General features: G+C 39.7%; 1 protein-coding gene across 16 annotated transcripts in view; it reads right to left on the reverse strand.

Annotated features, from left to right (window-relative positions):
• Nucleotides 1-18,064, reverse strand: part of LOC118972456 (uncharacterized) — a 423,078-nt gene that overhangs the window by 323,723 nt on the left and 81,291 nt on the right. For 13 of the 16 annotated variants that reach the window (XR_012120645.1, XR_012120649.1, XR_012120648.1 and 10 more), the window contains exons 3-4: nt 16,867-16,980; nt 14,620-14,751 (exon numbers count right to left, since the gene is read on the reverse strand). The exons of the other annotated variants lie outside the window; for them this stretch is intronic. Coding sequence is in view for 8 of the 13 variants with exons in the window: in XM_073211607.1 (XP_073067708.1) it covers nt 14,620-14,751; nt 16,867-16,980 (246 nt within the window). In the remaining 5 variants the exon portion in view is untranslated. The remainder of the gene's footprint in view (nt 1-14,619; nt 14,752-16,866; nt 16,981-18,064) is intronic. 16 annotated transcript variants of the gene reach the window in all.

Genomic DNA, 18,064 nt, shown 5'->3' on the forward strand with positions numbered 1-18,064 from the left:
CAAGCTCATTGTTTGTTGATAGAATTCATTTTCTTCTTATTCTTTTCACATGGCTCCTCCATCTTTAAGCCAGCCATGCTGGGTTGAGTCTGTTTCATGCTTTCAAATCTCTCTGACTTCCTCTTTTATTCCCAGTCAGAGAAAACTCCCTGCTTTTAAAGGGCTTGTGTAACTAGTTTGGCTCACTCAGACAATCTCCCTTTTACCACATAGTTTAACATAATCATTGGAGTAACAACAGGGGGAAGGCAAAGGGAGTCATCTTAAAATTCTGCCTTCCACAGGCATGACTGCTGCTTTTAATCAAATGTACCTGCATTTTTTTTTCATCTTTTTGTCTAACAAGTATGTGATTTTCTATAAGGAATGTTTAGAACTGAGAAATTCAACTTGCAGTCCTGAAGCAGAGAAACACTGATTCAGATAAATAATCTTGTGGTCTCAACTTCAGCAGAAGGATATGCTGCACAAGTAAGCACAACAGCCATCCCCACCAGGCAAGTAATAATAAAGGCAGCCTGAATTTCAGAGATAGAATGAAATGTCAACAATTCCATTAAAATATTTCACTGTCCCCAAAAAGCAATGTTGTCCCAAAAAAGTAAAAAACTAATTTGAGTTACTGTGTTGCTGTCAAACCACAACCTCAGTTATATTGTGCAACCTAGAGTTTGTGAGCTGAATTTGATTAAACTGCTTTCCTAATTATAATGGAATCAAATTTCAGCTATTTCTCTGTATAGTTTCGATTTGTTACAAAGTATACCAACTATAATCATCATAATACTATTTTGAATATTTTCTAACATATATTTAGCTTGTAAGTTAACAAAAATCTCTAACAAATCAACTCCATATAATTTTATTGGGCTATTACACAGTATCGTCTGGAAGAAAGCGTTGGAGATAGATCAAATCAGCCCCAGGAGTTGGTTCATGAATCAGCTTTACAGAAAATACAAAGGTATGTGAAACTATAAAAGAAAAATGAAAAAGCACTTCTTAAACAGTAATTATCATTTGGGAGCAATTTGTCCCTTTTCAGTAAGTCCCTTGAAGGATGGGATTATTTGCGTTTTCATTTATCTTTTTGTCCCCTATAAACAATGTCTAATTTCATGATTTGAACATGGTAGGAGCTCAAGAAATACTTACTGAATAACAAATATTTGTTCATTACAAAACTTCAGTAAGTATTTAATAGTGAAAAACAAAAAAATCTTAATGTTCAAAAATACGGAACTATTTAATAATGTTTTAATGTCCTTGAAATTATGCTGTGGAGGAATACAAAACATAATATATAGTGATGTATAAATTTCAATACATATTATAGATGACAAAGGCAGGTTACTAAGCAATACAAAATGTTCTATTAATTATGGAATGCTAAAAGATACATAGCAGCATGTTATGTTGGCTATCTCTGGTCAAATTACAAGTCATTTTTATTTTCTTCCTTGGGACTTTCCTGTAGTTTCTGAATTGTATTCCTTTGTAACCGAATTTGAAAAAAAATTATTGAAAGTAAAAGAAGAAAATAAATCAAGTTTGAATTACAAACTGAAGCTTTTAGCAGAACACAGTTGAGTCTATGCCATAGACACAAGTCATTTCCTTCTTTTCAGTGGCATTCATATCACTGCCACACATTTTTTCCCAACTGAGATGACACAATGGAAAGACCATTCCTACACCAAGCCCTGAGACTTAGGAAAATGGAATGTCAGTGTGAGCATCTGCAGATCAGGAAATCAAGTCACGGAGCAGGAGCAGTGTAGGAGTCCAGGCTTACGTCATTTGCTAATCAGTTACTGTACTTTTAAATTACGCCCACTGTAATACACTCTCTCTGTTCCTTAGCCTCTGTGAAGGCATTCTGAGCAGATGTCCTTTAAATGGACAAAGGAGGATCGATTACTCCAAATTACCTCAGATTAGATCTTAGTCAGACTCCCTCCCCAGAGTAGAAGTAGCTTCCCTATTGGATTCAGATTTAGGTTGGGGACCTACATCCCAGGGGTGCCAGGCTCTTAGCAAAGACTCAAGAGCATTATTAACATCAAGCAGCCCTTATTTGCCCTTATCCCCTTCATCTTTCCTTGAATTCCAGGTTCTGCTTATCTCTCTCTGAAATCCTTAGAAAAATTCCTTTTAAAACAAATAGGTGCTATTTCCTCTGTTTCCCACCCAAGTGGTAAACAATCTCTATTCAAATGTGTACCGACTGAGCTCAGAACCTGCATGCAGACCTAGCTCACTGCTGCAGGGCAGATTGCCAGACCGATCCTCTCCCCTGCTCACCTCCTGGGCCCTGCTTCTCTGATACAAGGACCACTAGACAAAATGTAAAGTATTCTCATAGTCCTATGACCTTATAGTTCATTGTCTGTTTTTCCTCTCATCCCCCAATGAAATATCACCCTAAACTCTCATGTCAGAGCATTCGACAAGAGCTTTTCAAAAGATAATAGGGGGGAGCCAAGATGGCGGCGTGAGTAGAGCAGTGGAAATCTCCTCCCAAAAACACATAGAGCTATGAAAATATAACAAAGAAAAATCTTCCTAAAATAGAGACCACAGGACACAGGACAACATCCAGACCACATCCACACCTGCAAGAACCCAGCGCCTTGTGAAGGGGGTAAGATACAAGCCCCAGCCCGGCGGGACCCGAGCGCCCCTCCCCCCGGCTCCCGGCGGGTGGAGAGAAACCGGAGCAGTTTTTTTTTTGGCGAGCGCTTTTTGGAAGCCTTAGAGGGACGGGCCCCCGTTGCTGGGGAGGCAGGGTGGCGGGACCGGTGAGGAGGTGCCTGGGAACGGCGCCGGAGGACAAAGAATATCCCGCGTTTCTCCCTGCGAGACCTGGGGGCGGGTGCCTGAGACCGGTGCCTGAGGACGGAGGAGGTCGCGCGTTTTTCCCCTTTTTTTTTTTTCTCTTTTTGGCAAGCGCTTTTTGGAAGCCTTGAAGGGACGGGGACCCCAGTGCTAGGGAGGCACGGTGGCGGGACTGGTGAGCGGGTGGCTGGGACCGGCGCCTGAGGACAAAGAATATCCCCCGTTTTTCCCTGTGGGACCGGTGGGCGGGTGCCTGAGACCGGCACTTGAGGACAGAGGAAATCGCGCGTTTTTCCCCTTTTTTTTTTCTCTTTTCTGCGAGTGCTTTTTGGAAGCCTAAAAGGGACAGGGACCCCGGTGCTAGGGAGGCAGGGCGGCGGGACTGGTGAGCGGGTGCCTGGGACCGGCACCTGAGGACAAAGAATATCCCGCATTTTTCCCTGTGTGACCGGTGGGTGGGTGCCTGAGACCAGCACCTGAGGACGGAAGAAATCGCGCGTTTTTCCCCTTTTTTTTCTCTCTTTTTGCCAAGTGCTTTTTGGAAGCCTTGAAGGGACAGGGACCCCGGTGCTAGGGAGGCAGGGCGGCGGGACTGGTGAGCGGGTGCGTGGGACCAGTGCCTGAGGACCAAGAATATTGAGCGTTCCTTCCCTGCGGGACCGGTGGGTGGGTGCTTTTTGGAAGCCTTGAAAGGACAGGGACCCTGGTGCTAGGGAGACAGGGCAGCAGGACCAGTGCGCGGGTGCCTGGGACCGGCACCTGAGGAAAAAAAAAAAAAATCGCGTGTTTTTTCTTTTTTTTTTCCTTTCTGTTCCCTCTCTCATTGTTGCTGTTGTTGTTTTGGTTTGGAGAGTGCTTTTTGGAAATCTTAAAGGGGCAGGACAGGTCACTTAGACCAGAAGCAGGGAATCTGGGGATCTCTGGGCACTCTAACCCCCTGGGCAGCAGGGAGCACAGAGGCCCCTTACGGAGATAAATAGTCTCCTGGCTGCTCCCCCTCTAACGGGGCTCCACCATTTTGGAGGAACAGCCCCAGCCAGGCCAAGCCCACAGCAACAGTGGAGATAAACCCCAAAGCAACTGGGCAGGAAACAGAAGCCCTGTCTGCGCACAGCTGCCCAGCACAAGCCACTAGAGGTCGCTATTCTCCCAGGAAAAGGCTACAAACCAACAAGAAGGGAAGCTCTTCCAGCGGTCACTTGTACCAGCTCTGCAAACTATCTCTATCACCATGAAAAGGCAAAACTACAGGCAGACAAAGATCACAGAGACAACACCTGAGAAGGAGACAGACCTAACTAGTCCTCCTGAAAAAGAATTCAAAATAAAAATCATGAACATGCTGACAGAGATGCAGAAAAAAATGCAAGAGCAATGGGATGAGATGCAGAGAAAAATGCAAGAGCAGTGGGATGAGATGCAGAGAAAAATGCAAGAGCAGTGGGATGAAGTCCGGAAGGAGATCACAGATGTCAGGAAAGAGATCACAGAAGTGAAACAATCCCTGGAAGGATTTATAAGCAGAATGGATAAGATGCAAGAGGCCATTGAAGGAATAGAAGCCAGAGAACAGGAACGTATAGAAGCTGACATAGAGAGAGATAAAAGGATCTCCAGGAATGAAACAACACTAAGAGAAATATGTGACCAATACAAAAGGAAAAACATTCGTATTATAGGGATACCAGAAGAGGAAGAAAGAGGAAAAGGGATAGAAAGTGTCTTTGAAGAAATAATTGCTGAAAACTTCCCCAAACTGGGGGAGGAAATAATCGAACAGACCATGGAATTATACAGAACCCCCAACAGAAAGGATCCAAGGAGGACAACACCAAGACACATAATAATTAAAATGGCAAGGATCAAGGACAAGGAAAGAGTTTTAAAGGCAGCTAGAGAGAAAAAGGTCACCTATAAAGGAAAACCAATCAGGCTAACATCAGACTTCTCAACAGAAACCCTACAGGCCAGAAGAGAATGGCATGATATACTTAATGCAATGAAACAGAAGGGCCTTGAACCAAGGATACTGTATCCAGCACGACTATCATTTAAATATGATGGTGGGATCAAACAATTCCCAGACAAGCAAAAGCTGAGGGAATTTGCTTCCCACAAACCACCTCTACAGGGCATCCTACAGGGACTGCTCTAGATGGGAGCACCCCTAAAAAGAGCACAGAACAAAACACACAACATATGAAGAAGGGAGGAGGAGGAATAAGAAGGGAGAGAAGAAAAGACTCTCCAGACAGTGTATATAACAGCTCAATAAGCGAGCTAAGTTAGGCAGTAAGATACTAAAGAAGCTAACCTTGAACCTTTGGTAACCACGAATCTAAAGCCTGCAATGGCAATAAGTACATATCTTTCAATAGTCACCCTAAATGTAAATGGACTTAATGCACCAATCAAAAGACATAGAGTAATAGAATGGATAAAAAAGCAAGACCCATCTATATGCTGCTTACAAGAAACTCACCTTAAACCCAAAGATAAGCATAGACTAAAAGTCAAGGGATGGAAAAACATATTTCAGGCAAACAACAGTGAGAAGAAAGCAGGGGTTGCAGTACTAATATCAGACAAAATAGACTTCAAAACAAAGAAAGTAACAAGAGATAAAGAAGGCCACTACATAATGATAAAGGGCTTAGTCCAACAAGAGGATATAACCATTCTAAATATATATGCACCCAATACAGGAGCACCAGCATATGTGAAGCAAATACTAACAGAACTAAAGAGGGAAATAGACTGCAATGCATTCATTGTAGGAGACTTCAACACACCACTCACCCCAAAGGATAGATCCACCGGGCAGAAAATAAGTAAAGACACACAGGCACTGAACAACACACTAGAACAGATGGACCTAATAGACATCTATAGAACTTTACATCCAAAAGCAACAGGATATACATTCTTCTCAAGTGCACATGGAACATTCTCCAGAATAGACCACATACTAGCTCACAAAAAGAGCCTCAGTAAATTCCACAATATTGAAATTCTACCAACCAATTTTTCAGACCACAAAGGTATGAAAGTAGAAATAAATTCTACAAAGAAAACAAAAAGGCTCACAAACACATGGAGGCTTAACAACATGCTACTAAATAATCAATGGATCAATGAACAAATCAAAATAGAGATCAAGGAATATATAGAAACAAATGACAACAACAACACTAAGCCCCAACTTCTGTGGGATGCAGCGAAAGCAGTCTTAAGAGGAAAGTATATAGCAATCCAGGCACACTTGAAGAAGGAAGAACAATCCCAAATGAATAGTCTAACATCACAATTATTAAAACTGGAAAAAGAAGAACAAATGAGGCCTAAAGTCAGCAGAAGGAGGGACATAATAAAGATCAGAGAAGAAATAAACAAAATTGAGAAGAATAAAACAATAGCAAAAATCAACGAAACCAAGAGCTGGTTCTTTGAGAAAATAAACAAAATAGATAAGCCTCTAGCCCAACTTATTAAGAGAAAAAGAGAGTCAACACAAATCAACATAATCAGAAATGAGAATGGAAAAATCACGACAGACTCCACAGAAATACAAAGAATTATTAAAGACTACTATGAAAACCTATATGCCAACAAGCTGGAAAACCTAGAAGAAATGGACAACTTCCTAGAAAAATACAACCTCCCAAGACTGACCAAGGAAGAAACACAAAAGTTAAACAAACCAATTACAAGCAAAGAAATTGAAACAGTAATCAAAAAACTACCCAAGAACAAAACCCCGGGGCCGGACGGATTTACCTCGGAATTTTATCAGACACACAGAGAAGACATAATACCCATTCTCCTTAAAGTGTTCCACAAAATAGAAGAAGAGGGAATACTCCCAAACTCATTCTATGAAGCCAACATCACCCTAATACCAAAACCAGGCAAAGACCCCACCAAAAAAGAAAATTACAGACCAATATCCCTGATGAACGTAGATGCAAAAATACTCAATAAAATATTAGCAAACAGAATTCAACAGTATATCAAAAGGATCATACACCATGACCAAGTGGGGTTCATCCCAGGGATGCAAGGATGGTACAACATTCGAAAATCCATCAACATCATCCACCACATCAACAAAAAGAAAGACAAAAACCACATGATCATCTCCATAGATGCTGAAAAAGCATTTGACAAAATTCAACATCCATTCATGATAAAAACTCTCAGCAAAATGGGAATAGAGGGCAAGTACCTCAACATAATAAAGGCCATATATGATAAACCCACAGCCAGCATTATACTGAACAGCGAGAAGCTGAAAGCATTTCCACTGAGATCGGGAACCAGACAGGGATGCCCACTCTCCCCACTGTTATTTAACATAGTACTGGAGGTCCTAGCCACGGCAATCAGACAAAACAAAGAAATACAAGGAATCCAGATTGGTAAAGAAGAAGTTAAACTGTCACTATTTGCAGATGATATGATACTGTACATAAAAAACCCTAAAGACTCCACTCCAAAACTACTAGAACTGATATCGGAATACAGCAAAGTTGCAGGATACAAAATCAACACACAGAAATCTGTAGCTTTCCTATACACTAACAACGAATCAATAGAAAGAGAAATCAGGAAAACAATTCCATTCACCATTGCATCAAAAAGAATAAAATACCTAGGAATAAACCTAACCAAGGAAGTGAAAGACTTATACTCTGAAAACTACAAGTCACTCTTAAGAGAAATTAAAGGGGACACTAATAAATGGAAACTCATCCCATGCTCATGGCTAGGAAGAATTAATATCGTCAAAATGGCCATCCTGCCGAAAGCAATATACAAATTTGATGCAATCCCTCTCAAATTACCAGCAACATTCTTCAATGAATTGGAACAAATAATTCAAAAATTCATATGGAAACACCAAAGACCCCGAATAGCCAAAGCAATCCTGAAAAAGAAGAATAAAGTAGGGGGGATCTCACTCCCCAACTTCAAGCTCTACTACAAAGCCATAGTAATCAAGACAATTTGGTACTGGCACAAGAACAGAGCCACAGACCAGTGGAACAGATTAGAGACCCCAGAAATTAACCCAAACATATATGGTCAATTAATATTTGATAAAGGAGCCATGGACATACAATGGCAAAATGACAGTCTCTTCAACAGATGGTGCTGGCAAAACTGGACAGCTACATGTAGGAGAATGAAACTGGACCATTGTCTAACCCCATATACAAAGGTAAACTCAAAATGGATCAAAGACCTGAATGTAAGTCACGAAACCATTAAACTCTTGGAAAAAAACATAGGCAAAAACCTCTTAGACATAAACATGAGTGATCTCTTCTTGAACATATCTCCCCGGGCAAGGAAAACAACAGCAAAAATGAGCAAGTGGGACTACATTAAGCTGAAAAGCTTCTGTACAGCGAAAGACACCATCAATAGAACAAAAAGGAACCCTACAGTATGGGAGAATATATTTGAAAATGACAGATCTGATAAAGGCTTGACGTCCAGAATATATAAAGAGCTCACACGCCTCAACAAACAAAAAACAAATAACCCAATTAAAAAATGGGCAGAGGAACTGAACAGACAGTTCTCCAAAAAAGAAATACAGATGGCCAAGAGACACATGAAAAGATGCTCCACATCGCTAATTATCAGAGAAATGCAAATTAAAACTACAATGAGGTATCACCTCACACCAGTAAGGATAGCTGCCATCCAAAAGACAAACAACAACAAATGTTGGCGAGGCTGTGGAGAAAGGGGAACTCTCCTACACTGCTGGTGGGAATGTAAATTAGTTCAACCATTGTGGAAAGCAGTATGGAGGTGCATCAAAATGCTCAAAACAGACCTACCATTTGACCCAGGAATTCCACTCCTAGGAATTTACCCTAAGAACGCAGCAATCAAGTTTGAGAAAGACAGATGCACTCCTATGTTTATCGCAGCACTATTTACAATAGCCAAGAATTGGAAGCAACCTAAATGTCCATCTGTAGATGAATGGATAAAGAAGATGTGGTACATATACACAATGGAATACTACTCAGCCATAAGAAGTGGAAAAATCCAACCATTTGCAGCAACATGGATGGAGCTGGAGAGTATTATGCTCAGTGAAATAAGCCAAGCGGAGAAAGAGAAATACCAAATGATTTCACTCATCTGAGGAGTATAGGAACAAAGGAAAAACTGAAGGAACAAAACAGCAGCAGAATTACAGAACCCAAAAATGGACTAACAGGTACCAAAGGGAAAGGAACTGGGGAGGATGGGTGGGCAGGGAGGGATAAGGGGGGGGAAGAAGAAGGGGGGTATTAAGATTAGCATGCATGGGGGGGAGGGAGAAAGGGGAGGGTGGGCTGCACAACACAGAGAGGACAAGTAGTGACTCTACAACATTTTGCTAAGCTGATGGACAGTAACCGTAATGTGGTTGTTAGGGGGGACCTGATATAGGGGAGAGCATAGTAAACATAGTATTCTTCAGGTAAGTGTAGATTAAAAATTTAAAAAAAAAAAGAAAGAAAGAAAGAAAGAAAAGGGGGATTACTCCTTAACAGGATAAAACTATTGGTAAATCAAAGATCAACGCATGCTTTAAATATCCTTAATGTTGATCACTTAAAGGGTGTCAGATGATCAGCTATGGAGGTACTCTTTTCTGATAATATTCCTTTCTCTTAATTAAAAAAAAAAAAAAAAAGCAGTTACTGTGTGCTGACCTCCAATGAGTTCTGCACAGTGGTATAGAGGGCATGTCAAAGTGTGGGCAAAGGGTCTGTTTGTTTCTATGCAGAAGATCAAGGCCTAGCTTGGATACCCAGAAAATGAACTAAGATACGATATGAGGAGGAGCTTCCGGCATCAGCACTCTCTGGAGGACTCGTGCCGGGGGATGATCATCAAAAAGCCTCCACAGGGATCCGGACGATGCTGCGGTTGTGGCTGCATCCAGCCCACCATCTCCTGGACTTGCCATAAGAAGGAGGAGGGAGATGTCTAGGCTGGCATGTGCATACAGTGAGACAACGAATTTGACTGGATCTGTACTGTTGGAACTCAACCAGGAGTTGGGAGGGGTGCAAGTTGTAGCACCCCAAAATCTCATGACTATAGACTATCTATGGTTAAAAGAACATATGGGATGTGAACAGATCCCAGAAATGGGCTGCTTTAATTTGTCTGATGGTTCAAGTACAGTTAGAAAATATCCATCATATCATAGATAAATTTTCACAAATGCCTAGGGTGCCTAAATGGTTTTCTTGGCTTCACTGGAGATGGCTGGTAATTATAGATTTGCTTTGTTTATGTCACCGTATTCCTATTATGTCAATATGTGTGTGCAAATTAGTTAGTAGTTTAAAACCTATACATACTTAAGGTACTATACAAGAAGATATGTCAAAGAAATAATCAATCCTCCCAAGTTTCCTTCATATGCTACATCTATAGCTTTTCTTCTTCCTTCCTAACTACAAACTTTAAATAGAATTCGTGCCTCATATCGAATTTACCGAGTATCATAATTCCTCCAGGTGGTAAAGATACCTCGAGACAAGTGCTGGGCATAGAAGCCACAGGGCATAAATCTGCAAAGAAGTAAAAAGCTAACCTTTGCAAACAATATGGCTTCTCTCTCACTTACCAACTTTACATTTCCCTGTATGGCCCCGGAAGATGACTGGTTAGCCAGAGACGGGTAAGATTCCTCAAGGGAGGAACAACCTAAGACAGGCACAGTCGCAGGGGGGCCATCAGGTGAGAATTTGGGGATCAACAGAGGTGAGGCTCAGAACCTCACCCCCCCTGCTTTGAGAGAAATCTTCTGCATCCGTGGATGTCTTGCTGCCCTTGTCTAGCCTGGATTAATACTTAGTCCATAGGCACACACCTGATCATCTGATCATCTACATTTGCCTTCTTACAGCACTAAACTATGTTTTCTACCTTTATCTTGCATCTACCTACCACTTCAGCATTTTATTAAAAATAAAAATAATAATAATAATAGGAGAAATGTGGGATCAACATATAAATCAAGTACAAAAATCAAATGAATATTCATATTTGACCTGATGGTTTATAGGTCATATTGCATGATCAAAACCGAAAGTTTCTGTGATGACTGCCCTTGTACTGTTCACCATGTAAGAATTTATTCACTCTGTAAGAATTCGTTCACCATGTAAGAACTTGTTCGTTATGCTTCAGAAGATTGGAGACTGACGAGAATTAGGCTTGAGATGGATTAATGATTGTACATTGAGCATTGACCCCCCTATACTGAATTTTATTGTTGTTAACAACCATTTGATCAATAAATATGAGAGATGCCCTCTCAAAAAAAAAAAAAAAAAAAAAAAAAGATAATAGAAGCAATGACAAGCTGTAGCTCAGGCTCCAGTCATGTTTTCCACACGGATTACCAGGTTTTATTTATAATCATGTTAAAGAGTGTCCTAACTCTTCTCCTGTTATTTTGTCTGATGATGGTAGTTGCCAAGGAAGAGAACTGCAACATTAAGGACAGAGCAAGGAATGGAAACACAGAAGGCTAGCTTAGGATCTGGGGAACACAGGCAAATGGTAATTGAATACAGTAGCAGAATCAGACTGTGCAAAAAGAGAAACAGGACAAAGCATCAAGTTAAAAGGGAGCAAACAGGACAAGAACAACTAAATCTAAGTGACAGAGGAACAGAACATGAGTGCATGTGCTTGGGGAAAGCACACCCCCAGGAGCATACAGGAATCACAGGAGAGGCTTTTGCAAATTGTGTAGACCCTCCCTTCCCCAGAATTTCATGTTTCTTGAGGAATACCACCAGCTACCCTCCACCATTTAAAATGACTAGGAAGAAAGGGAATTTAAAGAGACATTAAAGGAAACTAATAATTACCAAATAATTATGACATTCCAGGTATCATATTAGGTATAATCATTTCAACTACCATATAAAATGTGGTTCTTTTTTTTTTTATTACCTTATGAGAGAACTGCAGTTTATGGAGTTTAAATCACTTGCCCATGGTCAATGAACTAGTAGGGAAGCACTAAGAATTTAAAATCAAGTTGTGGGACTGAAAAGCCAAGAGAGAATTCATTCCTTCTTATGCAATAACTTCTCTCCCTGTTGATATGCCGACACCAGATTCTCTAGATGCTCCTTCCTCAATATCGCTTCAGTCCGTCCTCTCCTGGGGAATCCTAACTACCCCGACCTCATGGCCTACCAAGTTTTCCCCAAACTGCCTCTTAACTGACCTTCCTTTCCTCAATCCCTCCCTCCTTCTTTCCCTAGCTCCTCCCTTCTTGCCATTCTTTTTCTTTCTTTCCTTCTTTATTTCAACATAAATCTGAACAACTCCAGCCAGCTCAAAGTCTTCAGTGACCTCCCAGTGGCCTGAGATTCAGGCCTTGATCGCAAATCGGGCACTGACTACCCACTGACTGTTTCTTTCACCCTCCCCCTCCCACTGTCTACGCTCCAGCCCTATGAGAGCTCTTTAATTCCCCAACACTCTAAGCTGTATCCCACCCAGGTAGGGCTTTTCCACATGCTGCTTCTTCACCGTGGAACATTCCCTCCTTCTCTCTGCTTAGCTCACAAATTCCCAAACTTTTTGGATCCAGGAGTCTTTTATATTTTCTTAACACATTAAGGACTCCAAAGAACTTTTTTTAAAAATGTGTATTCTATCTATGTAATATCCATATTAAAACATATAAATTAAGTTTATATGTTTTAAATTAAAAACATAAATTTTATAATATTTAAATCATCTAAAAATAACACAGTAAACTGATTGCACCTTAAGATAAATAACACTTTATGAAAAACAACTACATTTTCCAAAACCAAAAGTACATTAGTGAAAAGACTAACATTGTTCTACATTTTTGCAAATTTTTTTAACATCTGACTTAATAGAAGACAGATGGATTCTCATGTCTGCTTCTGCATTCAGTATGTTGTAATATCACACATTATTAGCCTCTGGAAAACTCCACTGTACACTTGTTAGAGAATGAGAATGAAAACAGCTAATTACTTCTTAGTATGAAAATAGGTTTGACTACTGAACCTCCTGAAAGTGTTTTAGGTGGGCACCTCCAAGGATCCCCAGCTATACCTTCAGAACTCCTACTCATTCTTTTTTTTCTTTCCAGCTTTATCGAGGTACAGTTGACAAATAAAATCATAATATATTTAAAGTGTGCATGATGATTTAATGTACACATGCAATTTGATAAGATTTTCAGAACTGAATAACACATCCACCACCTCACATAGTTTACCTTTTTGGGATGTGGAAGATAACAACATTTAAGTTCTACTTTGTTAGGAGATTTTAATTATACAATACAGTATTATCAACTATAGTCACCATGTTACACATTAGATCCTCAGATCTTATTAATCTATGACTGAAAGTCTGTACCCTTTTATCAACCTCTCTTTATTCCACCCCCCCAGCCCCTTGGGAACCACCATCTCATCCTGTTTTTGAGTTTGACTTTTTTGTTTTTTAATTCACATATAAGTGATATCAAGCAATATTTGTCTTTATCTTTCTGGCTTATCTCAACATAGTGGCTTCCAGTTTCATTCATGTTGTTAAAAATGACAGGATTTCCTTCTTATTTTAAGGGGTGAATAATATTCATATGTATGAATGTGTATATATATCTCTTTTCTTTATCAATCCCTCAACTGGTTGTTTCCATACTTTGGCTATTGTGAATAATGTCACACTGAACATGAGAATACAGATATCTCTTAGAGATAATAATTTCATTTGTTTTGGTTAAATTCCCAGAAGTGGGATTGCTGGATCCTAAAGTATTTCTATTTTTAATGTTGGGGGGGAACCCCCCTACTGCTTTCTATAGTGGCTGCACCAGTTACATTCCCACCAACAGTGCACAAGGGTTCTCTTTTCTCCACATCCTTGTTAGCCTTCCCTTACCTCCAAGAATAGGTTGCACCCTCCTGTATGCTTCTGTAACACCCTCTACATCTCTGTCCAAACACTTATTATACCTGTAAGTTAACCGAAAATTTGCATGAGGACAGAGGCATGAGGACAGAGACAATGTTCGCTCTGACTTCAAGGAGCTTCATTCAGACCTAACTCAACTACCAGTTCCGCCACTTGATAAATGGGTTGCCTTGGGCTAGCCACTTAATCTCCTTATTCTTTATTTCCCTCATCTGTAATGTGAGCAAGACTTAAAAGGTTCCTGGTAAGAACTAAATGAAAGAGTATCTGTAATATACCTAATGGAGAGTCTGGTACCCAATAGGTATTTAATAAATGGAAATGTTTCTGGTGGCAACTCATCTTCCAAAACGGATTTCTTCATATGTAGAAACTATTCTACAGACCAGAATCCAATCATTCAAATGGTATCATTTGGGTAATCGGGTGGGGAGGGTGTGTTTAGGGTTTTCAGAGGGCACAGGAAGGCTGCAGTGGCACTCTTCCTAGAAAGAAACAATATCTCTGGCTCCCTCTGTACTTGGGAAGCACCTGGATATTTTTACATTGTTCCATAATATTGGAGAATAGAACTATACAAGGCACTGTTACACTCCCAAGCAATGCCCATGCTCCAAGGCAGGCTTTCCTGGGGACTCACTCTTACAATCATACTAAGAGTATAAGACTGTTTAAGAAAGGATATTTGGAGCCAACTGTTTGTAACTTGACTGTCTATTCACATGGGCTTATCATGTATCTGAGTGTTATGAGGTTTCCAATGCCACCTCTTACTGAATTTGGCTTGATCTTCTGAGACACGGTGACTGCCTTCAATGGATTACCCGGAGAGAGAAAAATGGATTGGGTTCTTTGATTGTTTTCTCTTGCCACCTCTTTTTGATTACCTCCACCGTTAGCACCACACTAGAGAAGTAAAAGGGGAAGAAAGAAAAGGATAGGTATATCAGCTGGCTTTGCTATATGTTACCAGTCTGGTAAAAACATTTGTAGAGTATTCAAACATGGAATGCAATAAAGTTTGGGAATTACTTGTGTGGATTTAGTTTCCTCAGACTACTCCCAGTATTCCTTAGCAGGAAATATTCATGAGTCAACTATCCAAAATCATACTTCTTATTCAAGATGTGGGTTTACAAGAAAGGTTGATGCCATGGCAAACCTCACTGACTTACTGAGAATGTTCTTCAAGTTCAAGAGCAAAATGTCTGAAATGACTGAAACACATATGGCTTTACAGAGTGTATCAAGAAGACCTGAAAGCTTCCACATAGAAGTGAAAGTCATTATTGACAAAAATAGTGACAGGACACCCCAGAGGACTGAGCAACAAAGAATTTGCCGAGCCCTGTAGCTAACTCCCTGGCCTAGTTTGATCCTAAAATCACTGTCTTGGATAATCTTCCCAAATCTGTTCCTGCACTTAAGAGACACTCAGCACATGACTGAGCTCTCCCTCTCGGTGCTTTTACATTGACCTGTCAGAGTAGACTTGCAGTGAACACAGATATCACATCAAGTCATCCAACACATGTCCCTTTTAAGTGAGTTGGATAAGAACTAACAAATGGAGAAGTCATAAACAAAGAAACATGCTACCCAAGGATTTTCAATGGATTAGCAGAGCTTTTCATACAGAAACCTCAGTCTCTCGGGTGGAACGAGTTATACAAGAGTGTATGAGAATCAGAAAATTGACTCTCATCCCAGCTGATACTAATACTGTCTGACAAGAGATTCAGGAGAACATTGTAGAGTCTAAACTTTTCATCATCTCAATGAAGTACTCCTCAATTTCAGAGCTCCAAGAAGTAACACATTTTTATACCTAGGATAAAAAGATTTAGGAAAGAGAAACCCAGCATCCAGCCTCATTTCTGTCAGTGATTCACTCATTGTGTTGGGCGGTGGTGAGCCAGAATTGTCTAATCTCTGTTTCTGATTTCTCTCTTCACTGGCATCAGAGGATTTCACTGCAGAGAAACTAATATCTGACTGAGCTCCAAGTGTGAAATAAGAGCATTCCACATTCATTCCAGGCCACCAAGAGGTTTGGGGTCACCAAGTCACAGACTATGAGTTTGAACAGCTGATTTTTTTTGCAAGTGACTGCATGAACAAAGCAAAACTCAGAAAATACATAAAGATGGAAACTAGGAATTTCTCATTTGAATTATTTAACATGCCTAACTCTGATGGTTCTGAATATAGAAGAATCATAGGCCCTTCATTAGAGTGAAATTAAGTTACTGAGTTTAGTTTTTTGGCCACACTAGAATAGAAAGCACGATCACTAATATTTTCAAGGCACCAGGTTAAATGCCTGATTTTTTGGCAAAATATTTTTGTTGTTTTTATTGTTTCTGTGTGTAGGCAGTTAATACCATATAAAAATCCAATCAAATCACCAATTCAACACTGCCTACTTCTGACTTAGTTTTATTCTAGCAATACTCCAGAATTTAGTGAAAATCCTCTATGTGCCAAGAACTACATGAGGCACTGGGAATATAATAATCAATAAGGTATTGTGCCTGGATTCAAGGTATCTTCAACATCATTTGGCCAGTTTCATTACATGTTTATATGTTCGAATTACCAGAGCACTTAGCTCGAACCAAGGGCTCATATAAGAGTTTGAAGAGATCTTGGCTGAGCTCAGTCTTAAATTATTTGGGGTAAGTGTAAACATTTTCAAATTAGAATTTAGTGCCCACTAAAATTCTTGAGCTTTCTTCATATGTTTTCCTTCTAAGCGCCCAGCTTGAGAACTTGTGTCTTTACTAGATTCAGTCCATCATTTAGTCTCAAAACAGCAGTGCCATCTCTCTCAGGTGAATACCAAATTCCAAGGAAGAATAGCAACTTCTTCCTTGATCCAGGTCTTGAATATGAATACTGAACAGGACAAGCCAGATGTCAGACCCCCAAGAAACTTCTATCCAGGTTTCCCTCAATCTCTTAGTAACTATTATAATCAAGGTTAACTTATTTTTTGCTGATTGTGACACTTAAGCTCACCTTCAACTCAAGGGAGAATTTAAGGATCACTGAAGCTGGACTTCCCACTTTCTTATATCTGATGACACTGGCCATACAGTGGCTCAGTAATTCCTGGTTTCTAGGAACGAGAAACTGGAGCAGAATCCACAAATTGGAATTTATTAGTAGCTAAACAGTTGCATCAGTTGATCAAGATAGGAAAGATGGGGGAAAGAGGTGGGAACAGAAATATACATATAATATATATATATATATATATATATATATATATATATATATAGCATGTTATTATGGCCAAGTTCCTACATTAAGTACTTTATATTTAGTTTTTATTCAAACTCAAAAGATACATATCTTGGCTATTGTAAATAATGTTGCAATGAGCATGGGGGTGCTTACATCTTTTCTAATTAATGTTTTCATTTCTTACAGATAAATACCCAAAAGAAGAATTGCTGGATCATACAGTAGTTCTGTTTTTAATATTTTGAGGACCCCTCTATACTGTTTTCCATAAGGGAGTCAAAGGGTACAAACCTCCAGCCAGAACATAAGCAAAGGAGATGTAATATACAATGTGGTGGCTATAGTTAATAGTTCCACACTGCATATCTGAAAGTTGCTAGGAGAGCAAATCTTAAAAGTTCTCATCATAAGTCAAAAAATTTTGTAGTAAGTATGTATGTTGATAGATAGTACCTAGGCTTATAGTGATCATTTCACAGTGTATACAAATAACGAATTATTATGATGTACACCTGAAACTAATACAATGTGATTTGCCAATACCTCAATAAAAAAAACAAAAGTTATCAATGTTTCCATCCTACTAATAAGACTTAGGTTAAATGATTTGCCTGAGCCAGAACTGAGGCAATATTTGAGCCAAATGTTATTTCCATTATGTTTCATCCTCTTCCTAGCTAACACAGCTTGCTTTTTCCTATCTGACTCAACTCAAGTACCCATCACCCTTCACCAGTTTTTAAACCAAGGAAAGAAATCATACAATGAATTACGATACTTGACATAGGCTTTTTACCAATTATTGACTTAAAGAAAATGTGACTTGGATATGAGACGCCTAGTCAATTTTTTCTTGACAGAGTATTTAGAATTGACCTTGTTGTACTTAATTCTCACATATCCATATGCTGTGGACTGAACTATGTCCCCCTCAAAAACTCACATTTTGAAGCCCCAATTCCTGGTGGAT

Source organism: Manis javanica, chromosome 8, assembly GCF_040802235.1.
Source record: "Manis javanica isolate MJ-LG chromosome 8, MJ_LKY, whole genome shotgun sequence".
In the NCBI taxonomy this organism is placed as follows: Eukaryota; Metazoa; Chordata; class Mammalia; order Pholidota; family Manidae; genus Manis; species Manis javanica.